At 41.4% G+C, this 27,979-nt stretch overlaps 1 protein-coding gene and 1 pseudogene across 1 annotated transcript; one reads left to right on the top strand and one right to left on the bottom strand.

Annotated features, from left to right (window-relative positions):
• Nucleotides 1-7,103: 7,103 nt before the first annotated feature.
• On the top strand, nucleotides 7,104-9,930 carry LOC133915170 (ADP-ribosylation factor). Its single transcript, XM_062358229.1, has 7 exons — nucleotides 7,104-7,268; nucleotides 7,574-7,735; nucleotides 8,368-8,438; nucleotides 8,690-8,809; nucleotides 9,159-9,277; nucleotides 9,450-9,531; nucleotides 9,697-9,930. Exons 2-7 carry the CDS (start codon nucleotides 7,588-7,590, stop codon nucleotides 9,700-9,702), a joined length of 546 nt encoding a protein of 181 aa, XP_062214213.1. The 5' UTR covers nucleotides 7,104-7,268; nucleotides 7,574-7,587; the 3' UTR covers nucleotides 9,703-9,930.
• A 559-nt stretch (nucleotides 9,931-10,489) lies between these two features.
• Nucleotides 10,490-20,620, bottom strand: LOC133913999 (probable DNA gyrase subunit A, chloroplastic/mitochondrial; annotated as a pseudogene).
• Between the last annotated feature and the right edge of the window lie 7,359 nt (nucleotides 20,621-27,979).

The following is a 27,979-nucleotide window of genomic DNA, read 5'->3' as shown; positions in this document are numbered from 1 at the left end:
GAGACTTGAGAACAGAGAGAAGCAGATCAATGCAGTAGCGCACATCAAACAAAATCGATGTATAAAAGACAAGATCATATAAGTAATAAACATTGCGCTTGTATACATAAAAATTCACCAATTGGTGAAATAAACTAAACATGATTTTTCACGCGCTATCATTTTTCTTTGCTGAACTTCAGCCAGTACCCACATTCAGCAGAATAAAGATAGCTCAGCCAAGCACTAAAGGAAGCAAAAAGTAAAGGTTGCTACTTAATTCTGAACCTTAATAGTATATTTTAGTTATTACACCTAAAAATATGATGCCTTAAGCACATAAATATTTACTAAAAATAGTCTGCAGAGCAAGAGAAGCATGAGTGCAGTACTCACATGTTCCTCAGCATGGGTATATTTCACTTCAAGGCTTCCAAACTCTGAAAGAGTCCAGACCTTTACAGCCTTATCCAGAGGGAGCATGGTAGTAACTTTTGATCCCAACAAAGCACATATGTTATAGCAAATTTATGCTCAAAGAGTGTTTGGACGCACTGCTTGTCAGCAAACCAGCCAGATGGATTCCCTAACTGATCCTGGGCACACTGATCGTTGACGCAGGTGAACAACCTACAAGAGCAATCAACCCAACCAACATGTCGGTAACTGTAGACGCACGACAAATAATCCAATTTGTACTAACCGACACATCAACCACCATTAAGTAATCAGAAGAAATCCCAGATTGCCAATTGGTGACATAGGGGGCAGAGCATCAACCACCTTAAGCATTGGATGAATCGAGGTTGATGTAAACCCAAGTTGTAACATGCAAAAGAAGTCAGATGAGATTGCCAGGAGCCGAGAGACGGGCTACCTTGCTAGAGTTGCAGTCCCAGAAGAAATCTGTCGACGCTACCGGAGAAGAGCTTTTCTGAACCCAGCAGCAGGGAGATCCCACTGATAGCCTACGGTATTCCATGATCACCGTAAGAAACCATCACAGGTTCACAACTACTCGACCAAAATTCCTTTGCATCATTTTTTAAAACCCAATTGCATAATCAGTAACATGTCACAGAATTCCCACAAAACAATGTCAAAATTCATACACATCGAGCAAATAGATATCCTGCATGACATAGTCATAGCAAGAACAACCATTCTCAACACCAGGGGTGACTTTTTGGGAGCCTTCAAGTCAAATGTATTCTGCAAACAGATTCCAGCCAGTTCAAAATGCATCAGTAGATGTACAACATATATGCCATTCAGAGCTACTACCTATCACATCCAAGCTAATATTTGTTATCTTCTAACCTTATGCTTCAAAAGGAACAAAAGTTACGACGGATATTACAAACACGAATATTTTTGCGTTGGAGCGAGCTGAGAAACTTTGATTTTGACCAGATATATGAGTGGAACTAAAAGGAAAATAAATAAGAAGATTTCAAGATCTAGCTGGTCCTTCTCTCCGAACCCACTTGGAAGGTAAAATGGCCCATGAACTGCTTAGATCGGCTATCTTTTACCAATAATGGAACACAAGACAAGGAATCAGAAAAGCGCTTTTCTATGCAGTAGCACTATCAGATGTTCCTTTCCCTAACTGCCTTTGTCGGTGTATTAGGAACCAGGGGTCCCTGAATCCCGAGACCGGGCCGGCCATCCGCCACATGTCATCATCCCGCGAGGTCCACCCTGCAGGATAAGAAAAAACTAAGTCCCGGGGGAAGGTGCTCGGGGCCGTAGCCTCTAGGTTCCCGAGCACCCCAGTTCCCCGATGATCCGCAGAGTCCAAGTACCGGGAAGGAAGTGCTCGGGAGGTTTCTCACTTATCCCCGAGTACTGTAGTCCCCCGATGATCCAAACACCGAAGTGCTCGGGAGAGAGTGCTCGGGGCTGCACTTGGCAGCCCCCGAGGACTCGGTTCCCCGAAGGTCTCACCCAAGTACTCGGGAGAGAGTGCTCGGGGCTGCATGTGGCAGCCCCCGAGGACTCGGTTCCCCGAAGGTCCCACCGAAGTGCTCGGGAGAGAGTGCTCGGGGCTGCACGTGGCAGCCCCCGAGGACTCGGTTCCTCGAAGGTCCCACCGAAGTGCTCGGGAGAGAGTGCTCGGGGCTGCACGTGGCAGCCCCCGAGGACTCGGTTCCCCGAAGGTCCCACCGAAGTGCTCAGGAGAGAGTGCTCGGGGCTGCACGTGGCAGCCCCCGAGGACTCGGTTCCCCGAAGGTCCCACCGAAGTGCTCGGGAGAGAGTGCTCGGGGCTGCACGTGGCAGCCCCCGAGGACTCGGTTCCCCGAAGGTTCACGCAAGATCGTCCCGACGACCCGAAGGGTCCCATCGTCGGGGTGTCAGCCAGTCAAAGGCCCAATGCCGCATTTAATAGGCACGCGCGGCCTGACATCCTGACATTCTCAGCTGCCCACGCCCCAGTGTCAGACCCTGCCATGCACTGGCAGGGGGGCGTGGGTCCATTAAATGCACGGGTCCCGTCCCGTTTCATCCGGGTGCCTCGGGATAACGTTGCCAGAATCGAAGCGCTCCGCCTGCCACCCTGCCCTGGCAGAAGAACAAGACAGGGTGGGCGCACCGGGCACCTCTGAGGCTGCCCGGTGGGCCCCCTTAATGGCGTCCGAGGGCATCCACAGTGGCGGGTGGTCGGATGCGCGCCGCATTTTTCCACCGCCACTGTCACTTCGCCAAGACGGAATGATGACGCCTTTCTCCGTGGCACCTTGGCACTGGCACCCCCTCTTTCCCATTCAGGATATGTCGAGGTCGGCGCGCCTATAAAAGGAAAGGATGGAGAACACGTAAAAAGGGAGACCGTAAGAAGAAAAAGAAAGAGGACGCAGACGCTCGAACCAGCTCAAGCCAAGCTAGAACACGAGAGCCTCAAGCTCTCAGTAAGTGGCTTTCTCTTGTAACCAGATACATCCTTGAAGAATTCCTTTCAAGGACAGATATAGCACTCACACAGGAGTAGGGTGTTACGCCCCCGTGCGGCCCGAACCTGTCTAAACCCCGGTGCACCCATCTTTCTCGCACTAGGACGATCATCTCCCACCAGCCACTGCATTTATTTCCGTTTCCCGCTTATTTCCCAAAACAAGCTCGTTCAGGATCATCCCCCCGGCCGAATCTCTAAAAGGGGGTCTCTCGGGATCCCTGCGATAGGAGTTCACCCTCCGACAGCCTTGAACCCACTCCCGATTATTCCTTGTTTCCTTTCTCATTTTCAATAAGGAAGAAAGAGAGACAAATGCAGCACGAGATACATAAGGTTCACCTAGGCAGCTAAAAAATTAATCATCAAGCATATACATATGACAGCCCTGAACTTAGTTAAAATAAGTGGCTTCCTCTTTAGTAACTTCCTAATTTCTCCGGCAATAAAAACGATTGGACCAAACAAGTACACCTAACAATTGTACATGAAACACAAGTATCAAGCTTCGATTCAAAGTAAAATATCAGATCAGGCTGTTACGACCTCTGAATTCTGAACTACAAACTAACAGATAGAGGGATAAAAGGTGGGCGGGGGATGGGAAATGATAAAAACCAACCCATTTGTTAAGTAACATTTGAGATCAGGCTTCCCAGAAACCAATATGTTGGTGACAGAGCGAGTGCCTTTTCTTCCCCATGGAGCGCACATATGAATTGGATGATGAGCCGAGCCAAAGGAGCCCAAATACGATCCAAGACACTCCATTTTTGAAGCGAAATTTCCTTTTCTAAACACTTCAACCTCGAAGCCAAGGTGAAGCAAGCCCCCAAACGTCCAACGAAATACAAACAAAAAATGGAAGAAATCCGACCTTATTTCCAAACTGGTAGCACCAGTCGTCAGCACCGCTGGCCTTGTCCTCACCCTTGGCACCCCCATCACCTCACCCGAGCCTCCTCCTCGTTTCTAGCTCCCCTCCCCTCCCCTCGCGCTGCTTTTATTAACCCACTGCCGACCTCCTAGGGCTCGCTCGTCACAGCCCGCTCAAGGACGCATTAACTCCCACCGCAACGCGGGGAGACCAGGGTGGGCGGCGCCCGCAGCGCAGGTGGCGGAGGGAGCATCTCATCAGTAACATGTCATAGAATTCCCACAAAACAATGTCAAAATTGCGGCCCGATCACGGTGATAGCATGAACTTGAAGAGGCAGGGCAACACGTACCTCCGTGTGTCCAACGAGGGCACAGAGGAAGACGAAGCCACCACCACCGCGGCGCGTCTTCTCAAGGGTCGGTGTCTCGTATCCTATGGTCAGCTTCGGCTTTGGCTTCGACTTCTGATTTGTCATCTCGCATCCACGTGCCGCCGTGCAGGGGCCGCCATTCAATGGAGCGAGCTAGATAGGGCGGGCTGGAGAAGTGAAGTCGGGTGGCGGGGCTGGCGGGGGGGGGGGGGGGCACTGTGCAGGGCGGTGATTTTGGGAGGACGCCATAGGCGGCGGTGAGGGCTCTATGCAGGGTAGTGATTCGGTGTTGCTGGCGGGGGCGGTGGGGGCACTATAAGGGCTTCCCTTCAGGGGCTAGATTCCCGTCGTGAAGGGATTTTTGTTTCCTTCAGAGCTCCAATGATTTCCCTTTACAGTTTTCGTCACGAAGGGATTCCCATGGTCATTCCCTTCAGGACGGGATTCTCTCTCCTTTCCCTTCGCGATTTCCCTTGAAGGGAAATTATTGAAGATAAGAGAAAATAAAGGGAATAGAAACGAGGAAGGGAATCGGAAAGGGAACGAAATAAAGGGAATATGGTTAGAGATGGTCTAAGCGTTGTGGGGAGCGGTTCGTGCACAAGGACGAGGAGTATGGGGGCGGGGCTGGGTAGTTGGGGAGGGACGATTTTTCTTGGTTTTTTATTAGAAGATGTTTTCGTGTTTTTCTGGCTGGTTTTTGTTTTTTTATTAGATAAGTGGGGAGTCCTAGCAGCAGGGACTACGGACCCACTTAGGGCTCTTTTAATGTAAGGGTGGCATGGACTTAAATTCAGAAGGGGGATTTTTTTTTGTACATATGACACCTAGAGAAAGAAACCTCGTGTGAGCGTAATTTTCGGTGCCGTTTGAGAGGTCATAGGGATAAAAATCCTGATTATTAATAAGATTTCAAAAAAATCAGAAAAAAATATAGAATTCAAAAACACTGACCAGATGGAAACACAGGTGCAAGCTAAGGGACACAAAAGATGCGCAATTTCTTTCGACTCTTGCTAACTCAGACATGGAGCCAGCTAGAATTTGTGTCACATAATAAATATAACAGAGATGGTATATAACATGAATAGAATTAAGTAACATGATCCAGCATAACCAAATGACCTAACATATATCATAACATAACATAGGTCCACAATTAGCAGAAATTAACATGAGTCAACTGAAGCTCATGGATGTCGAAATACAAAGCATGATCTCCCCGGGGAGCATGAGCTCATGGAGATCAAAGTACATTAACACAAATCTCCTAAGGCAACGAGCCCAATAATGCCCGAAGGCCAAGCTAAGCACGCTAACTATGGTGTGGCCGGCGATGATCCGGTACCTTCATCATCCCAATTAAAAATTAAACTATCATCAGCATATTACATCTGAATGCTCCCTATATATTGTGTAAAATTGTAACCTAGAAGCTCTGATCCAAATTTAGGCCTGCAAAGACATCAAAATAGGCAAGATGATAGTTAGAAATCTAATACTAGTATGAGTAGACACTTCAGAAAAGACTAGCAAATGCTCCCTATATATTTTGTAAAAACTCCATGTTGTAACTTATATACCAAAAGTATGTATATTGTCTTAGACATAGTAGAGAAAGATGTTGTCTTTATAGGGAAAAGCAATGGATGCCTCTATATTGTCACAAACTTTACTTTTCATGTACATTCAAATTGCTCTGATCCAAATTTCAGATGACAGTTGTGAGAATATTGATAAATTGTAGTCTAAGTTTTCAGCTTGAATGCCTTGAGAGCAATTTCGTCCTTAACCCGTAGTAGACGAACTCTTGGGTTCTTGAAATTGATGAAAAATTTCTCTGTTCAGCTCACACTTGAAGATATTTGTTACCATTGTCTTTTTCTCATCTGAAAGTTCTTCAATTGATTCTAGAAGAACAAGATAGTTCTTTATGGAATAGTCATCTTTCGGCTTTGTTGTTTCATTAAGTTCATCCATAAATTTAATGTATGAAGATGTTGATATATTATTGAAGTATCGTCAAACGAATACGTCAAGAGCGATGTCATAATTTGATTTTAGATGAGATCCGAAAAAAGAAGATGAGATTATCCTTTGATTTTTCTCCTAATTTTTTTATTAACTTTTATTAGTAAAATGAGTCTCATGTCTGTAGCCGAAAACGAGTTGGAGAGACTAAAGGACGAATGTGGATGGTAAATGTGGGTACATTATTCGAAATTTAGAGTTTTATTAGGTGGGAGAAAAGTAGGGGACGAGATGATGCAGAAGCCAAGTTGTGTTTTATACAGTAGAGATTAGAATTTAGCAGAGGTGGTTGTGCCTTTTGTCCATAAGAATCAAATTCTAAGGTTGCTTTTTATGTGTCTTATCAAGATGAAATTTTCTTTCAGTGATAAACGACGGATCCGTTGACAACGAGAGTCTTCAATAGATACTGTGTGAGTGCGTATATGTAATGGTGTGAGAGTGTGTGCGTCTACGAACTGTACTGATGTTTTAAAAATACACCCATAAAATATTAGATATTTTGATTATATGACTTAAAGTTGATTAACTTTTGATAATATATTCGAAGTTAATCATCTTTTGATCATATGTTTTACATAGACTAATTTATAACAAAATTTCATATTAAATAAGAGAGGTGAAGAATAAACTTCGTTATAAACGAGTCCCTATACGATATATGATTAAAGAATAACTAACTTCAAATATATTATAAAAATGAATCAATTTAAAAACATATAATCAAACACTGTGGAGGAGGACCATACACCCACGAAGCCACGAAGAACATAAATTTCTCGCACTTCCAGCACCACATTTTCAAAAGTGATTTCCTCCCTTTGCTGCGGTCGAATATACACATTCGGTGGAGGTGAGACGCGTTTGGTTGACGCGACCCGCAGCACAAGGTGCTCGTGCTCGGCTCCCTCCTCTCGCCCGTATAAAATAGACAAGACGCGCATCACCGCCAGAGACAACACCCGGAGCCTCTCCCTCCCCGTCTCCGGCCGTTGCCATCTCCGTCCCCGGCTGCGTCGCCGGCTATCTCACCGCGAATCGGATCCGCGAACCAGGTGAGCCAGCCCCTTCCCTCCCACCCCTGCATCTCCGTGGATCCATTCGTCTCCCTGCTTTGGAAGGAGCGCGGCTCTCTGTTTCGGAGATACAGGGTCGTCGTGCGTTCGAGCGTGTTTGGCTGCGTGGTAGATCTGCCTGTGGATCTAGTGCCTGCCCGTTAGATTCACGCGCTGTGGCGCTGGGTTCCACGGTTGCTTGATCCCGATGTGGATCCAGTGTGTTTTTAGATCTAGCGGCGTGAGCGAGCAGGAGGGAAGCGGAAGGAATGGATTAGCGTTCTGAATTGGGTTTGGTGTTGCAGGCGAGAGGGAAGAGATGGGGCTCACGTTCACGAAGCTGTTCAGCCGGCTGTTCGCCAAGAAGGAGATGCGGATCCTCATGGTGGGTCTCGACGCCGCCGGAAAGACCACCATCCTCTACAAGCTCAAGCTCGGCGAGATCGTTACCACCATCCCCACCATCGGTGAGCACTAGCCTGCATGGTCGTCACATCTTCTATGTATATTTGGTCTCAGGATGTTTGTGGTGTCAAGATCTAGGAGAAACGATCCAAATGATGATCAGAAATGTAGTTCAATTTCTAGCTAGTTGAATGACAAATTTCTCCATATAAACAATAGAACGATTCTAGCCCTCACCATTTTTGTCAAGAATCTCTAGACTACAGACAGGTCAACTAGAGTAATACATTTCAGCTCATGGACACAATATTGGCGAATGCATAGACGGCAAGAAGCCATTGGTTGTTATGCTCCCTTAATTATTGCAGCAGCTAATGAACAGAAAAAAGCCACTGGAACATGCAGGTAACTAGCTATGTTATCGCAAAGAACCACAAATCAATAAAGTGAGGAATAATAGCTATTGCCAAATGAGTTCTTGCTTGACAAGGCATAGGAGAATTGACACCGCCGCTAGAACACAATATGCCCTTTTTAAGATTGTGCACTTGAAAGCAAACTGTGTTTTTGCTGCAAAGTAGGTTGCTCAACTCTAGTGCACAGATTCAAGCATACCTATACTTAATACATTATGTGCTGTCCATATACATTATGTGCTGCCCATTTCTCAGCATTGACTTATCTTCAAATACAGGATTCAATGTTGAAACCGTGGAGTACAAGAACATCAGCTTCACTGTCTGGGATGTTGGGGGTCAGGATAAGGTATGAAGATCATATGCTCTGCAACTTTTGTGTTGCACATTATTATGCTCCTTTTAGCCACTTTGGTTTTTATGGCATTGTTCCTTCTATGTGCTCATGTCTGATTTCCTCCAATGGATGATTTTATATTGCTTAGCACCTTTCTTATTGTCTGTGAAAAGCGTATGATACCTTATTCTGTTCTATTTCTAAACTTGCCAGTCATCTTTCTTTCAAACTGTGTTTTATTCTTTCCCATTGTCTGAAAACAGATCAGGCCTCTGTGGAGGCATTACTTCCAGAACACGCAGGGTCTCATCTTTGTTGTGGACAGCAATGATCGGGACCGTGTTGTTGAAGCCAGGGACGAGCTCCACAGAATGCTGAATGAGGTAAATTCTTGTGCTGGGTGACGCCCATCATTCCAGTGTACATACTAGACATTTATTTGATGAATCACAAAATCACTGGGTGGGGTTTGTTTAACCTCTCCGCCGGTCACACCCAGGTTCGAATCCTAGGACTGGGATGTGTTAAGCAAAAGTCTTGTACCAGTGCCTGTTCTTTGTGTATTTTGTTGTTTACAGTATCGTTGGTTTTATTGGTCTATTCTTTTTGTTTATTAGCTTAGAACTGAACTGTTGGTCCATGTATCTGTCTATTGTCTGTCGAGAATTCTCACTTGTAAGCGATATTTGAGTGCTCACAAGTATCGTTGGTTTTGTTGGCCACTGATTGCAGGATGAGTTACGTGATGCTGTGTTGCTTGTGTTTGCTAACAAACAAGATCTTCCGAATGCTATGAATGCTGCTGAGATTACCGATAAGCTTGGACTGCACTCACTTCGCCAGCGTCACTGGTAACACAGACTATAATCAGACATTTTCCCCCCACAGATTTTTTCCAAATGCTATGAATGTTGCAATGTAGCCGTAGTGTTGTACTTCTGCACTTTGACTTGGTAACATATATAGCTGTGTACTGTTTAGCTAGTAGAGCGGAAGACTTAAACTTCTTAATCTTGCTGACAGGTACATTCAGAGCACTTGTGCTACAACTGGTGAGGGATTGTATGAAGGTCTGGACTGGCTGTCCAGCAACATTGCCAGCAAGGTATGCATACCATGTCAATAGATGTTTTTCACTTCTTGCTAATAATAGCGACAGCAGACGATTTTGCTCCTTGAATGTGACATCGATATTCTTTTCTTGAGATATGTATTCCATGCAGAAATCGTTGGTAGTTTTACTGATCTTGTCTGTTTGATGACCTTGCAGTCCTAAATTCTCGAGAGATTTGGATCAACTAGGAGCTTTTGGATGATGGCATTGCTGGATATAACTAGGGATGGGTTGCTATTCCAGTATGTAAGATGTATTTCCTGAGCTCTGGTTAAGATTTCACAGTTAATTATTTTCCTGTAATTTGAGCCTTGAGATGTTTCTGAACTAACAGCTAAAGAGAGCTCCGTTAAATTAATCAACTGGAGAATGTGCCAGTATTCAGTCTCACGTTGCTGTTATCTTTCAAACTCCATAAGCTAAACAGTAAACACTGTCCGAACGATCGTATTTGTTCGCGCGCGCCCATTTTTTAAGGGGCTGAAATGATCCGCACCATCTCATCATCTCAAAGATCACATGGGTTGGACAATATTATCGGCCTTACATACTACGGCATTTTTCAGTTCATGCATATCTGCAATGGTTCCTGCCTAATTTTCTCTTGTTGTCTGGTTGGCTGCGTATAGAAGTGCCTGCCACCACAATTATAGAGAGACGGGTGAATACGTGCAAATTCAACAGCGACAAATATCATCCCACACAGCATTAGATGACGACATGCTTCAGGAATAATACCACTGTCACAAGCCTTATCACGCTATGGGTTCCGCGGCAAATCCTACAAATTAGCTTCTAACTATGCCTTGGCGTGTGGGATCTCGCAGGATTACTGAGGTACACTGGCCACAGGAAGCCAGTCAAAAATGCATACCCAATGTGTAATTGGCATGCTGTGTCCTACCAGGGCATTGATTCAGACGAACCCACTTGCATCTTGGAAACAAGATTAATCTTCAGCGACCTGTTCTACTGCTGCCGAAATCAATGAAGCTGACTGGATCTTTCCGGCATGCTCCAGCCTCATCAGAATGACTCCCCTGCAGTCCAACAGAGGTAGAACAAGGCTCTAAGAAAAGAGGACAACGCAAAAGTAGATTGAATATTTAACGGAATCGAATACAGACTTCTCTTAGAGCCTTGTTTTTCTACTCCACAGAATTGTATGTTTTTTTAGTCAAATGAAATTGAAAGTGGCATATTTGACACACTGAAGCCTGACTTACTTTGTCGCACGAGACTGGATGGATGTATCTTTAACCTTGATTCTGTTTACAGTGCCACTCTGGCTAACTAAAACAACCTGCTCGTCGCTTTCACCTTCATCTGCCATTATATTCACAGGCAACAGCAGATGATATGTTGAAAGTTTGAAACAGAGTGTGGTTAGACAAAACAAACAATAGAAAAACAGGTCCAGAAAAGGTACCAGTGAGTAAAAAAACCAGCAACAAATACAGCGGCTAAGCGACAATCTGGTGGAAGCTGCATGCAAAAACAGAATACTGTCAAATTGAGCAGGTTCAAATAGCATGAGGAACGCACACCTGAAGTTCCTCTGTAGTTTCAAAGTAGACCATGGTTCTTAATGTATGCAGCACAAGCAGCCACAAATTCAGATGCGCATCAACATTTTACGAATTCAATTTAAGTGTTCCACACCAAAAGCACAAATATTTTAGACACTTCTGTAAAATACGCAGTTATCTGGTAGAACATGATAGAGCAAAAACTATTACTAAACCTTGTAGCCTTGCAAGCCAAGTCGATTGAAATTTGATCGTCAGAATGCATTTAAGGGCACACGTTTCCCAAAACCGTTTTCAGCTATGAAAAGCAGCCATGGAGGACTCGAATCTCTGACCCTGGAGCAAGCATTCATAGTTTAACGATAAAATTGATCAGTACTGGAATACAGGAACTATCCAAACTGAGACGTAGATAAACCAATATGGCTTAGAAACGTTTGCTGATGTTGCATTGGGGAATAGCAATCAAAAGTTAGTAAACTAATTCTGAGGGTAGCAAAAGGCTGGTTTTGGGAAGATGGGTATGAATGATAAGTTGTGTCTGAGCATGATACTACCTTATCATTGAATTCAGTATTTAAAATATGATCAAACCCTTCTCACATTTTATAAAGCTAATAATTTTTTTACGACCCATATTCGGCGTTGCCAATAACTAGACAGTTCCCAAACTCTAGATGAAACCACCTGCTGGTATATCTTTCAGGCATTTTGTGCATTGTTGCTGGAATTATATCCATGGCTGCCATCTTATTGCACCAACACCCCTTGTTTTCCTTCCAAGGGCACGAAGCTGGATGAAACAGAGCAAACATATAAATATAGAATAAGGAATTGTCTGTGAATAGTGCAACCCAAAAATGGAAGGCACATCCGCAGTTCCGCACACGTGATCAAGCAGACATATTGGAATGAGATTAAATATCAAATCTACTGAAACTCCTAACATAATTGCCATTTTCATATCAAAATCATTTGTGAAATGGAAACAAAAAATTGTAGTTTTGTGATAGTTTACCAGAAAGAAGTGTACTTTTGTGATATTTACTTAAGCATTGTTCCCAGGAGTTACACTTTGATATAAATATCTGCTAGCAGAATAACACAACAAACGATACAAATAGTTTGGGAATTTTCATGTTGATTTTGTGCTCAGACAAAAATGGTTTGCCCGATTGCACTAGCGCATGGTACGCCCTAGATATGTACTCCTTACGATGAGTACCACCAATCTACCAACAATATTTCTTGAATCAGATATTTTAAAACAATGGTTTTGCACTGGATATGTCCTTATGATGAGTAACACCAATCTACCAACTACAAAAGTAGCTTGAAATAAAAAATACCTAAGATGATTTTATCAAACATAATTTTGCACCATATTAATACGGTGAAAAAAGTCAAGAAACTGGATCTCATTTGCAGGAGTTCCCATTGGATAGATGTGTGTTTGTAGCCTACCTTATTGCATGAGTTGACTATAACCTTCCCTTTTTGTGAAGCCAAAGCAACCAGGTCGTCGTTCCCACAACGACGAACCCATCTGAGCTCGTCACTGGCAACCTAACATTTTAGAACAGTAAAGGAATAAAAGATGTATCGCATTTGAACAATAACTCAAAAGTGCGTTATGTGGAAGAAATGCAAACACATGAGACAGTATACCTGAAAACCTGATTGTTGAAAAGGCATTAAGAGGAACTTTCTTGATATAACCATTAATGGTGAGCATCACTAGATATTGGTCTTCACCAAATTCACTCACAGGAATGATGGAGGTTATCCGCTCTCCATCGGACAAAGATAGCAGCTAAACAAGAACAAAATAGTAAAGGTCAGCATATCACCTATTAAGTTTCATTAGTCAAAAGTAACATTTATCACTGTACCTGTACCAACGGAGTACCAGCTGCAGTTCTAGTGCATTCTGGTTCTTATAAGAACGTGCTGAGTATACTATTCCCTTGTCGCTGAAAGCAAACACCATTCCAGTTACATGAGAGCACAAAAAAATGGCTATAACGGCATATAACCTCACGATAAGTACAGGAAAGTCATGTGAACTGCTTCAAATGCAACAAGCATATTCCAGGAGTATAACTTATAGTTTCAAGATGCTTTCTGATTGACAAATTATTGTAGCTTAGAATGGATCTAATATTATCACAGAATCCTTAACAGCTAAGAGCTTCCTAAGATGCTACAAAATTTACTCACTAGGAAAGTCTCCCTGTTCACATACCTGAAATAAAGAACATGAAATCAGACGTGCTGTCGTTCATTCGCATTTTTCCAACAGATTTTCCAGTTGTTCCCCGATGTTGTAAATTGAACGTGTTGGAGTTCATCCGCTTAACGTAGCCTTTCTCACTAAGAATCTTCAGGTGATAGAAATTTTGTCATCAGAAGAGAGGCACAAAAACAAAAGGATAATAGAGTAAGCATAAAACAATCTTCATAATAAGAATAGAAAATGTTCTCACCAAAAGCATTTCCTCGTTCGGAATAATATCAATATCATCAACCTCACTGCTTACTGAATCTTCTAGGAAAGAACGAAGCGGTGTAGCAAACTTATTTTTCAAATCAGCTGCTTCTTGCTGTATAAGCTGAAACACAAGAAGGAAGGGTTAATAACTGGGAGTGCAAATAATGAACACAGATAGAAAGTCAGGGTGAAGGGAAGTTCACAAACGAAACAGAAATACAAAGTGCTAGAAAGCAAATGTTTTAAATCACATGATTGTATAGTTAAAGCACAATAACAGAAAAGCAGTGAAGATATTGTTGACTGTACAAGTACCTTGGATGTGCTCCAACTATACTAAATCGGTAAAAAGTAAATTATATATCCTAGATAGCAGCAAACATGTTGGTTCATCACAAATTATTTTCTCTATAAAAGCGCTGCAATGATATCAAGTGAGGAATAACCATAACCAAGATTGCACATAACAGTGCCCATAACACTGACCACACTACCGGAAAAACCTGACGAATGATTTTATCTAATTCAAAGAGTTAAATACTTTAATGAAACCTAACCTCAAAGCTGTTATGAATAACACTTGTATTGAATAATAACTTGATATGAGCAATATATAGAGTACAAAAGAGCATATAGGAAAATGACTCTACTGATAAATTAGTAAAAGACTCTATACTCCTAACCCTCCTCAAATGCAAGGCATATGTAGTAGCGTTGTATTTGAACGAGCGGACACTAAATACTAAACTTAGACAATATAAAAGTGATACATGCAAAATATGTCTCTTTAAAGCCGTCATAGAGTTGAGCATTGATAACATGTCGAATCAAACCAAAGAAATGCAAAAAAAAAAGAAGCACATGAGTAGAGTCATGGTGATAGAAACAAAAGAATACTTTTGGTTAAGAATCGCATACAAAGCAATGACGAGTAGAGCAAGATGACAAATGAAGTTGTCATTAAAGCTACAGAAAGACCAAGATGACACAATTACATCAATAACGACTAGCAAATATTAGCTAAATAAAGATGAAATTTGGCTACCCACAAAAGAAAACACCTGACTGATGAAGGAATATGTAGATTCGTATGGCATAGATGAACTCAAAGAGAAACTAGGATGTGGACAAAGCAGAAAATTCTATAGAGAAATATAGATACTAGCAACAGAGATACAAGCAACAAGACTAGCAAGAGAAGTTAAAGAAAAATGAAGCCAATCAAACTCCCAGAAACATTGTGAATTACGACAAATTTAATAGACACGATGATAGAATGACTCTAATATAAGATAGACACGAGCAACAACAAGAATACTAGCAGCAGTGGGCAACATCACAAAAGATGGCACATGTTAGGGAGCCAAAAACAGGATCACGATGCCATCCTCCAACCAAAGCACAGGCACGGCCCCAATCATCATCCACATGATTGATGTGGTCTTCAACAAGCGCCGCGCCTCCTCCGACTGCGTAGTTGAAATGATCTGGAAGGACATGGATAGATGGTGCAACACCGGCGCCAAGCATCTCTTCACGCTCAAAGAACAGTTGCGAATTATCGGCTCTGTAACGTGATCAACAGCGGTTTCGGGTTGTTTGTTTTTCCTTCCAGTGCTCAGCTCTTGTTGCCTATGAGCGTGTAATATCTATTTTGGTTTTCCAGTTTGGTCTTGATCATTTTTTATCGTTGTATAACCTTTTATAATCTCCCTTAATACAAAATGCGTATAAAAAATCATCCACGTGAAAGTTGATCTCCTTCTCCAGTTGCCGCGCGTCGACCGATCCCATGGTGGACCGAGCGAATCCTTCGGCCTCGATCCAGATCCCGACGGCGGCGATGGCTGGAGAGCTCGGCAGCGAAGATCCGGCGACGACGTCGAAGATCAACAATGGGAGGCGCGATTGGCGGATCCAGCATGATTGGCAACAATGGTGAAGATCTAGCGTGATTTGGCAGCAGGCTGGAGCATCGTGATAGACGACGTGGCCCACGGGAGGAGCATCGGAGCGGCAGAGCAAGCCCCAGCGGCACGTCCCAACTCCCAAGCCCCGACGATTAAAAAAAACTTAAAAAAATTGTACCTGAGGACCTCACACCCGCACAAGTCATGCGATTTTTTTAATAAAATATGCACGCATGCGGTTTGTGGCACTCAAACCCGGAAACTTTCAGCTCGCGCGATACGTCATTATCATCCCTATCACAGAAGTAATAGTGATAGCATTAGCATGTACAATCCTTTTGACATGTTCTGTTTGAAATTTTAAATGATTATTTAAATATTCAAATGACTTCAAATGAAAAAGGTTTTAATTACAAAGTTATAGATCTCAAGGGCTACATTTTTGCTATAAAGTTTGTTCTCGTATGACTTCGTATGAAAAAGTCATAATTTTTTTAAGAATAAATTGTTATCCACCATCACTGCCTGTTCTAACTACAAACGGACAGTGATAATCAAATTTTGTTGCTGATTCTTTTCGAATTGCTTTTTAGTGTCAGTCCTTAATACAAACCGGTATTGGTAGGCTAACATATAAGCTTATTTTTATAGTAATAGTTATAGTAAAAAATATATAGAAGAATGTTAAAGTTTAGACAAAATTTGGTAGGACAAACATGGCTAGCCCCTTCATCCAGGGATAGGAACTTGGGGGCCACGGGCTACCTTATGAGATGATGGGAAAACAGCCAATATTATGACCATGCATCATGGCCCATCATGCTATCGCAATTCTTTACTAATATCGCACAGAAACTACAGATCCATGTTAATCATTTCCAGTTCTTGAGAAAGTAGTTCATACAGTTCAGAAGAAAATGTGGTGTATACACAGGTGCCACAAGAATTGTGAACATACAGAAGCTAAACATGCATACAGAATGAGCTGCAATCTTTGTAAAGAGGCTGAAATGTCGAGCCTGAAAGAGATGCTTCTTGCTTGACAGAAGTTCATTTAACTTGGAAATCTCCTCCGATAGAGTTTTAGCTTCATCAACAAAAATTTTCCGCTGCAAAAATACAGGTCTGTTCAGCTCCTATAGCTAGGAGAAATAGAAAACAGGTTTGACAGAGTAATTGTTAAGATAATAATAAGATCCAAATACAGAAACCTCAAGGGAAGTAAGTTTCCGTAGTGTGATGTCCAACGAAGCTTCAGCTTGCTTCTCCGATAGATCGAATTCTGCGAATGCAATTTAATATATATGAACCAAATGTCGTAACATCTTATAATCCACCTCTCATCAAGTTTTTAGTGCGTTTACACTTAGACCATATCTAATCATATTTTCTTCATTTCGTTTCTTTCTAGATTCCTCTCCTCATTCCCATTCTCTTTATTTTCTCTCATCTGCAACAACTTTCCCTCAAAAGGATTCCTGATAGGAAAGTAGAGAGAATCTCGTCCTAAAGTGAATGACTTTAAGAATCTCTTTGTGACGGAAACCGTAAAGAAAAATCGTTGGAGTACTGAAGTAAACGTGGTCCCTGATGAGAATCCTTGGAGATGATCTTACGAGGTCATCCACAATACTCCTAGTTAGCTTTTATCTAAATCATACCGCTCAGATTTCTTGCATTTGGAGAGAGATTATATCTTGCATTCTTACATGAGACACAAGCTGAGCAAACAAACAAAGAGCTTAAGATACAACGAAGAATGCAACGGAGAGCTCAGCGCACAAATCAAGACGAGTAAGAAAGAGGGAGGATTGCAGAGGAAGAGAGTGGTTGACAATTGGGGCTAGGAGAAATAAATATAAAACGTGGCATTGATTGAGGGGCCAATTGTTATATGCGATGCATTGGAGAGGCTGTATGCAAAGATGTGTCCATATTAATCAGAACTTCCACACAATGCAAAATTGAGAATCCAGTATTAGTTAGCAGGGAAAATCCTGTCGAATCAAACCGAAGAGTGGAGTTATGATGATAACATCAAAAGAACATTTTTGGTAAAGAATCATAACAAAGCGACGACGAGTAAGTAAGACGACAAACAAAAATTATCACTAGAGCTATGAAAAGATCAAGATGACAGAAGAATGTTCTATATCAAGAATTGCAAACACAACAATAACAAGGAGTGGGATAAAAAAAGTATATCACTAAAGTCATGGAAAGATCTAAATGGCTTAGTTGCATCAATAACAACTAGAAAAGGATTAACCAAACAAAAATAGAATTTAGCTAACCACAAAAGAAATCGACTAATTGAAAAAGTAATATGTGGACTCACACGATACAGACGAACTCAAAGAGAGACGAGCGGACTTTGATGTGGGCACGGCGAAAAACAACGACCCTAATACGAGTCTAAGACACTAGCATGCAATAACAACAAAACAAAATCCTAGCACAACACCATGAGATTAACATCCCAATGTCAACTAAGAAGCATAGAACTATCGTCAAAAGCAGCCAAATGTTAATTGTGTCCACAAGAGTAGCAGCAGCACAAGTGGCCCATAAAAGCACAGCAAAACTACAGCAAGCTGATGCAGAGAAGCCTTGTGCAACGGAGGCCAAGACGACATCCTGGGCGATAGAGGCCAGATCAAGCCGGTGAATAGCAGGCGAGCGACTGATTTGGGCTCGCCCGCCCACAGCCACCTCACCCACACAACCATGGGGCGGATCCGGTCAGGGGCGGGTGGATCTGGTGGCTTGCATGTGAGCCCGAATCGATGGTAGGCTAAACCGGTGGTTGGAGGAGTCGATGGCGGAGGAGCAAGAATCGATGGAGGTAGAGACAACGGTGAAAGGCGGACTGGCAAGACATGCAAGCCCAACTCCAAGCGACATCATCGAACAGACCCGAGCAGCGACCCGATGGTGTGTGACTTGCTCGTGGTGCCCCTACCATTGTTGGGTAAGAAGCCTCGCAGGTAGCGGTGCGGAGCAGACCGACAACACTAGAGGAGGCAACCGGACCAAATCAAGAACGCCCCCCTCCCCCCGCGGTGCTGGAGGCGGATCCAAGCAGGGGCGATAGGGAGGAGTTGGCGTGGAGAGCCGTTAGCGAGTGGGCGTGGGAGAGAATGTTGGATCGGATGATGAACAATGTCGGCCAAGAACCGTCGTAGTACTATAGATTTGGCCGAGAACAGAGGAGAGAGAGAGCCGACGAGAAGAGAGGGAGAGCCGGCGATTGAATAGATCTACATGGGGATGAGTTGCAGCATCCCAAAAACACTTGGTTGTGATACCATATCAGGAATAACAATTTGTATTCAATAGTAGCCCTTGGGGGTAATATATAGAGAGTATATGAGGGAGTATAGGGTAAGGACTCTAGTAATCTATACGTAATGGACAAGAACTCTATATTACTAACACTACGCATGCACACGCTAACTCCTGGAGCGCTCCACTATATTGATTTTTTTCCTCCACACATCAGAGGAAGTGTCATGTCACAATTCCTTAATCATATCATTAAGCATAACCATGTATCGTGTGCATCATTATAATCATGTTTAGTCATTAAGCTTGAGGTAAAGACCGATTTGCTTGTAAATTGTCCGGGCAACAATCCTCAAGGTTGTCTATCAAAATTCTTTACTTGTTTGCCCGTAAATAAGTCGTGTGTCATTGCGAAAAGCGATAGTTATACAGGACGATTCATACTGCACGGGGTTGCCAAATGCCACGCCAACATAAGTTAGTGACTCCGCTGGGGAACGATGGTTCTCCATCGACATCTTCACCTAGGGTTTTGGCGACTTCACCCTCTACAATCTACTGTTGCGTCATGTCTTAAGAGGGAACCGAAATCAATCCTGACAACATCATCGCACCGACGCTTGAGGAGCTTCCTGAGGAGGATTGCCAAGCCATTGAAACTCAAAAGCATGAGGTGGAGAAATCTGTTGATCGTTCACGCAAACACATGAGGTAAAGAGACACTTAAAAGACTCAAATGTTTCATCATACAAAAGAGCTGCACCAAAAATGATTGTTTCTTTAAAATGATTGAATCCAACAAAGGCACCAAATGACATGTACTTCTTGTTTGTTCCAAAAGTAATATCGAAAGTGACAACATCACCAAAATATGCATAGTCAACGATCATTTTTGCAGCAGCCCAAAATATGTTTGCAATTTGTTCATCACAATCCATTTGCATCAAAATATTGGAATGAAGGGTTCTCAACAATTTTGTCTTAAATATACTTCAAAATACTTCCTGCTTTACCATATGCTATTGCTTGTTGGCGCTTGGTTCGCAAATAATTTTTGTGATCATGCAGGTGTAGTTAAGATTAAGTGAACCACCAACTTGATGACCAGCTAACTCATGTGTTGCCTTTGCTCCAATCCCAAAATTATCGGGTGTTTCAATTTCAAAAGCTTGTAATTCTATAATTTTTCGTTGCGATACCATCAAGTTGCGGGTTTCTGGCGAGTGGAGTGCATGATTATGTACTAAAATTACATTGGACACTTCATAATTTTGTATCTCCCGATTTAGGGTGAGACCCATACGAACCTTCCAACCAATTATTGTTTCTACTCAGAAACACCTTGTTAAATCATCTCTTTTGTCTTGTTTTCGCTGACCCTCATTTGAACTAACATATCTATTAAGATGAGATCTTGCCATCCACCCTATTTTCATTTGCATACCTCTTTCTAACATCAAAGCCTATCCGACCTTCATAGAAAACTCAGAACTTCCAAGCCTCATCCAAATTTTTAATTTTATGCCAATTTGAGTACCCAGCTAGGTTCTACTCTTACACTAAAAAAAATATTGAAACCACAATTTAAGTGCAAAGGAAGATCACAATATCATCAAAAAAAGGAAACGGATAACGACTAGGCAACTAGATTCTGCACTCTGAAAATTTGACATAGCATCAGGAAAGGGATAACAAGCATCGGATGTTCAAAATCCATAGAAATGTTTGATTTTGTAGACCAATACAAAGATTTATAGACAAAAGTTCATTAACTACACCAAATCAAGGAAATGTCAGTTTAGTATAACTTACCTGATTAATCCATCTTGGACAACTCCGAGCTCTTCCGTTATTTGGGTGTCCATCTCTACACGAGCATCTTGGACAACTCCGAGCTCTTCCGTCAGTTAGAGATCGATCTAACTCCGTTCTGCCGCCAAAAGGTGCCGTCTCTACTACTTTTCCCTCCAAAATGCCTCACTACGACCAGCCAAATAAAAGCCTTTGGATGAGCCAAACGGTAAATGCAAAGACTAAATTCAGGCTAGGACTTTACTAAGTGCCTGTTTGTGTGATCTTCTATTTTTAGTTTTTCTAAAATGTTATATTTTTTGCTTTGCTGAGAAACTATTTTTGGATTTTAGTGGTTGGTTTTTACAATATTTTTTAACTTCTCGGTACATCACTTTTTATAAAAATTATTCTCAGTTAGGTTCTTAACTTCTATTTCATTTTCTTAGAAGCAAGCTTCTAATTTTTTTAAAAATCACTTTTCAACAAACATACTTATTTAACTTTCTGGCTTTTAGACTTAAAACATAAGTCAGAAACAGATTAAAACAAATAGAATCTAAGAAAGTTAGAGGATCCTAATATCCCTCGAGAAGCCCTCCAATCCGCTGCTGGCGTTGGTTTTTTTTTTTTTTTTTGCGCGCGTTAATTTAACCTCACGCCGTCGCTTTAATGTGATTCATTTTAAATACTTATGCAGTGACGTTCTTGAACAGATCGATGAAGAAGAGCCATGAAAATGAAATCCCGACGCATGGAACAGTGGATCCATGTGCGTTCGTTGTCAAGTTGGCTCTGAACTCACCTTTTCCCTGCAGAAGCAATCGCAGTGCTGTGTAACTGTTGCTGAAGAGGGTGCTTAATTAGGATTTCTCTGGCAGTGCCGGAGCTGCCATTCCTTGGAAGAATTTGAAGTCGGTCCAGCATCTTTGTTATCTGAACAACTCTAGATTCAGAGTTAGGAGCACTCAAGTCAAGTGCCAAAACGATCTCAGAATACGAAGCCCATTGTAACACGTACCTCTAGCAGTGGATTAGACGATTAGTAGACGCAGTAAGCTATATCATCAGAGCTAAAATGCTACCCAATTAAGCATGCTCGTCCGAGGTTATCTGTGCATAGCCAACCTTTTGGTGCAGGAGAATATGGGAGCGGTGCTGATGCTCAAAGCAGGGGCAGACCCACATTGATACTCAAGTGCACAAAATACTAGATAATTTTTTATTCTCTACTGATATATCATATGCATTATGTTTATCTGATATATCTAACTTAACGACTGGGATATTCAAATCTCATATCTAATAAATAAGACATGTAGTCATTTATTTTCTATATCTGCCACTGGCTTCGGTAGTTATGAACTTGTGATCATCTTTGTTTAATACTACTCCATTTGTCTTTTTTTTTTCTTTGTCCACCAGTTAACTGTCGAGAGTTGAGGCCCACTGGAGTATGCATCCAGAATTCCAGACATCCAGTCACCTACTGTCTGACAAGTAGCTCAAGACGCGTAAACAAAAGTCAAGGCTCTAACCAATCTCTATTCTCTTCGGATTCAGGAGGTTGCAGACTACTGAAAGTCTGAAAGGGAAGTCATGACTCCAGGGCCTCAACCAATCTCAGTTCTTCTGACATGATGTCAAAGTACGTGCAATGTGGGGCCCTTGACACTTGGGACCGCAAAAATTACTCTTTTCAAGCTGAATTTTATATTACTACTACCAGTAGCTTTTTAGCTTCGGCTAATCGGCTATGACCCATCAACGTCCAGTGGAGCTCAAAAATCCGTGTATATATTTCAACATTTCTAGTTTAAATAGTATACATATTTGAGTTTAAGTGATACATAAGAGATTACTAATAAGTAATTTTTTTTCTTAGGTGCCAGTGTACTCAAATGAGGTATTATAGTTTCCCTTTATGAAGGTCTAAAGGTTGTATACGTGCTCCATGACTCAGAGTAATTCATTTCCGTGGAGAGAAACGGCTCGCAAGCTAGTAGCTCATCACATAGGTAATTGGTTTGTGATTTCTCTTTCTCGATCTTTTATCTTTTTTTCTTTTCTTTTTTTTTTCAATGGAGTTGTTAGAAGTGTAAGAGTTAAGTCTATGTTCTGAACCCAATTATAAGTATTGTTTTTACGAGAGAATGAATTAGGAAAAAAAAACTAATCAACTCTAAATATTTTATATGATAAATCTATATTAATTTATATCTAAATGTACTCTAAATCTATCTAGTGTGTCTACTGTACCATTCGAAAAAGTTTGCAACATATAGTCAATCATAACAAACTATTTTAGAAAGGTAAACCAGTAAAGATAAATTACAAATATGTAAATGCAGAAATATAAAGATAGAAAGAGAGCTAACTCTTCACGGGTGATTTTTATCTCATAATATCGATGGTATAATTGTCATCTCTAGTTCATATTGGAGCAGCCACTTAGGCTATTACTCTCGGACGGTACCCGATCACTACCCTTGAGCCACCTAGCCCATAAGTAGGTTAAGTCACCAAGATAAGATCTCACCACAAATCTCTCTTCCAGTCATTTACTGTCATTTTCACTTTAGAGTTTGAGGCACCAATCTAATAGTCTCTGCGTCCCTGTACAAGCATCCTGCTATGATGACCTCGAACTCGTAATCTCATATGTCTCTTGTAACAGTCACTGTATCAAGTAGCTGATACACATAATATAACAGTTATAATATCACAGTTAAATTTTGTACATAAGCATTAAGTTTCGGAGTATAAAAGGCTACAACCCATACTGTATATTTTAAATCTGGCCTAACGGCCAACAAAAGCACAGCGAAAAACACGACCCAAGCCACAAAGCAGCTAGGGTGCAAACGTGACTCCCAACTTTACTCTTCATTCACGCCTCCATCCTCAACGTGGTTTACAGTGGCTTTCTCATCTGAATAATAGCAAGAGTGGGTATGAAAGGTACTCAATAAGCCTTATACTATTTTAAATGGTTGATAGATGCATAAAGGGTATTTCAAGTATAATGTTTTACGATTCAGTTTTAAGCGTAAAACAGTTTTATGCAGTAGTTCAGTTGTATTCTCTACCGATAGTGTCGGTGACATAGGAACCAGGGGTCCCTGAGTCCCGAGGCTAGATCAGCAGGTTGCCACGTGGCACCCTCCCGCGGGATTATCTCCGCGGGGCACGAGAAGACTAAGTCCCGGGAGATGGTGCTCGGGGCCATGAACAGTGGTCCCCGAGTACCCGAGTTCCTCGATGACCCGAGAAGATCAAGTACCGGGAAGAGAGTGCTCGGGGCTGCGAACAGTGGCCCCCGAGCACTCAAGCCCCCTGACGACCAGAAAAGCCAAGTACCGGGAAGGGGGTGCTCGGGGCTGCGAACAGTGGCCCCCGAGCACCCGAGGACCCAAGGGAAGCCAGTTCCGGGAGAGAGTGCTCGAGGCCGTAAACAGTGACCCCCGAGCACTCGGTTCCCCGAGGAACCGAACAGCCAATTCCGGGAGAGAGTGCTCGGGGCCGTGAACAGTGGCCCCCGAGCACTTGGTTCCCTGAGGACCAAGAAAGGGTATATCCTGGAGAGAGTGCTCGGGGCAGCGAACAGTGGCCCCCGAGCACTTGGTTCCCCGAGGGCCTGAGAAGTCCTTCGTTGGTGGCCCCCACAGAGGTCCAGCGGTGAGGTGTCAACCAGTGAAAGGCCCGATGCAGAATTTAAGAGGGTGCGTAGCCTGTCACTTTCAACTGCTCCTCCACGCTTGTTGTCAGTCCCTGCCACGGCCTGGTAGGGAAACGTGGGGACATTTAATGCACCGGTCCTCACGTTTGCTTTTCATTTACGGCGTCTTGGAACTCGCGTCCTCCCTTTCTGGGCACACTACCACCCCGGCGGGTACTTAAGGCGGAGCGGGCTCCCTGGGAAAAGGACGGCGGAAGACCCGATTGAACCTTCGGTAGCCGGGGACAAGCACAGAACCTCAGATCACCGAAGAATAAGGAGCCTAAAGCTTTAGACTAGACAAATATTCTTGTAACCCAGAAAACACTCAGAGAGACATTCTCAGAGCATTTATAGCATAAACACAGGAGTAGGATATTACGCTCAGGGCGGCCCCAAACCTGTCTAAAAACCTCCTAGGCATTTACTACTTCTGCAGCCGATCATTCCATTCCACCTGCATCGCCTTTACACCTATTTATTTCACCCGCAAAACATATTCAAAATCATCCCCCGGTCGAATCTCAAAGGGGTCCCTCCGGATCCCTACTTGAGGAGTTCACCCTCCGACATATAGCATTAAAACAGTTTTAAGTAGTACAAAATCAAGTAATAAGTCTATGAGCTTCTCTGGACTCTAGCATCATCTAATGATTGAGTGAAGGGGTATTTATAATATCAACCCTGCGAACTAGTCGTTGCTCTAACAGCTCAAAAAGACTGTGAACATCAGATGTTACGGTGTTAACAGCAATACAAACACCAGATCATCCAACGTGTATAGTAGTATCAACTAGCTGTTGGAATCCCACTCGAACTCATTGTGAATACCGAATGTTTTGGGTTACATTAAACTCCATTACCGGACTATCCGGTGTGTAGACTTGAGCCAATCGAGTTACTTTTCTTCACTATTCATTTGTCTGGCCTGTAGACCTTCTGAGCGTTGAACCATCCACGTGTATAACCAACTCTTCATCATTTGAAAATAATTTTTAGAAAATGCTTCGATGTAGCCAATTCTCCATCCGACATGTATAATACTTGAATCTTGTTGTGAGAATACTTTGATGTGTACAAACCTCTGAGTGTTGAACCATCCGATGTATACAAAATAGCTGGAAAAAATGCTCCGATGTGTACAAATACCTCTACGTGGATTATCCAACGTGTATAATTTTCCAATCATTAAAATCTCTCTCACATATATATATATATATATATATAGCTAAAAAGATCATGCTTGCTACAGGAGGCTTGAAAGAGACAGTGGTGACCCGGTCATATGACCTCGAGCAACCTTGCTTCTCCAACGCTTGAAATTGTAAGCGTGCTTGCCGGCACAGGTCGTTCGCACATCTGTCGTGCTTCTATGAAAACAATTCTCTATATACTTTGAGGAGATATCTAGCTGTTTAAAAAATTGTGTAAATTCATTGACTATAATACCTAGCTGTTTTTTTAAAAAAATTGCCAAATACATTTACATCATTTTTAGAAGTCAGCTTGCTTCCACCTCATATGCTCTCCTGCTTAGGTTCCTTCTGAAACACGGAAATTTACCCCATTTTTTGTACTCGAAGTTTCTCCAAAATAAACGTTGTTCTCACATATGGTACAAATGAGACAGACCTAAAAATTGAGCAGAACATAACAGTGACCCGGCCTTTATAATTAAAAAAGACCTAAATCCGTTAAAAAACACTAAAAAAACAAGAATTTGAATTATTCTCTCATGAGCCCACCGCCCTTGCTGTACATGTACATCTATAACATATATTAACGCGTCTGGTATCGGTGCGTTACTTAGGTCTGATCACTGTAGCTACTGTGGTAGTGAGTCTGTTCATGTTGATGTATAGATATATAAATACATATACATATATATGCATACATATATATACATATATTTACATATATAATAGAATTTTCATTTTTAAGAAATTTCATAAAAAATATGGAAAGAAATATTAGTTATATTAATAAATCGGTTAAAATAATTTAAAATACAAATAAAAATATTTAAAACTCAAAAAAATATGAAATAAATTTTATTAAGTTCGTATTATTGCCATCTATATGTTAGAATTATATGCATGCATGAAAGTATTAATATTTTCCTTATAATTAAGTTAATATGTTAAATATTAATAAATTTATAAATAAATATTAAAATATCTAAAACTGATAAATCTATTTTTTATCTTCTTTTATCATGACTTGCGCCAATATTCCCATATTACTGTAATACCCGGGCTGCAACTGCATGTCGTACGTCTCGTCTGGCCCACGCGAATCAGAATCCATCTCTGCAAGTCATCTCAACCTTTTTCGGTCAACGGATTCACGCAAGATGCCGGCAAAAATATAAAATTAGACAGCATATATAATCGTATTTACCGAAATAAATAATATATCATCGTATTTATAATTTTAGCATTCATATTCGGTACTTCGTTTACCAAAATTTAATTTTCGGTACACCGTACATCAAAAATACCATATTCGACACACGGTGTAACGGAAATGACACTGTAGCACCGTATTCGACACACGTTATGTCGAAAATGGGCTACAGTGCCATTTTCGGCACACATGTGAACCGAAAATGAACAGTACCGCTCATAAACAGTAACAGCAGTGCGTTTGAATTTCGCTTTCCCTCTTTTTTTTAACGGTGGTCTTCTATTACTCTAAAAAATTTAAAACTTTTTTACGTGTTCTATAATCTATGTGCAACCCATTTTAATTGGATTCACCGAAAAATCCTTTGTATATTTAAAACTAAAATTCTCAAAAAAAACTATTTTATAAATTTTAATAATTGTTAGTGTCTCAAATAAATTCCTAAAAATCTAGGAAAATTCACTAATATTCTTCTTATGTGATGGAATAATTTCTAAAATTATTTTTAACCCTAGTTTATATGATGAAAAAGTGAGTTCCTTTGTAATGCTTTATTTACATGAAATGATAAAAATACATATAAATGAAACACTACAAAGGAACTCACTTTTTCATCATATAAACTAGGGCTGAAAATAATTTTAGAAATTATTCCATCACATAAGTAGAATATTAGTGAATTTTTCTAAATTTTTGGGAATTTATTTAAGACACTAACAATTATTACAAGTTATAAAATTAGTTTTTTTAGAGAATTTTAGTTTTAAATATACAAAGGATTTTTCGATGAATCCAATTAAAATGGGTTGCACATAGATTATGGAATATATAAAAAAAAGTTTTAAAATTTTTGGTGTAACAGAAAATCACCGTTTTGAAAAAGAGGAAAAACGAAATTCAAATGCACTGTTGTGACTCTTCATGCGCGGTACTGTTCATGACAGGTAATGTTTATTTTCGGCACTGTAGCCCATTTTCAGCACACCGTGTGACGAATACGGTACTACAATGTTATTTTTGGCATAACATGTGCTGAATACGGTGCTACAGTTCTATTTTCGGCACACCATGTGCCGAATATGGTATTTTCGGTGTACGGTGTACCGAAAGTTAATTTTCGTTAAACAAGGTACCGAATATGAATATTAAAATTATAAATACGATGATATGTTATCTATTTCGATAAATACAGTCGCGTATATTATCTAATTTTATATTTTTGCCTGAAAAAGAAACTGACGTAGCTTTAACAGAGACAGCAGTTCTTTTTTAATTCCTCTCCTTAGCTGTAGTATATGAAACCAGCAGT

The sequence above is a fragment of the Phragmites australis genome, chromosome 4 (genome assembly GCF_958298935.1).
Source record: "Phragmites australis chromosome 4, lpPhrAust1.1, whole genome shotgun sequence".
Lineage (NCBI taxonomy): Eukaryota > Viridiplantae > Streptophyta > Magnoliopsida > Poales > Poaceae > Phragmites > Phragmites australis.
Note: the sequence above shows the minus strand (reverse complement) of the source record. Positions and strands in the feature narration are given on the sequence as shown.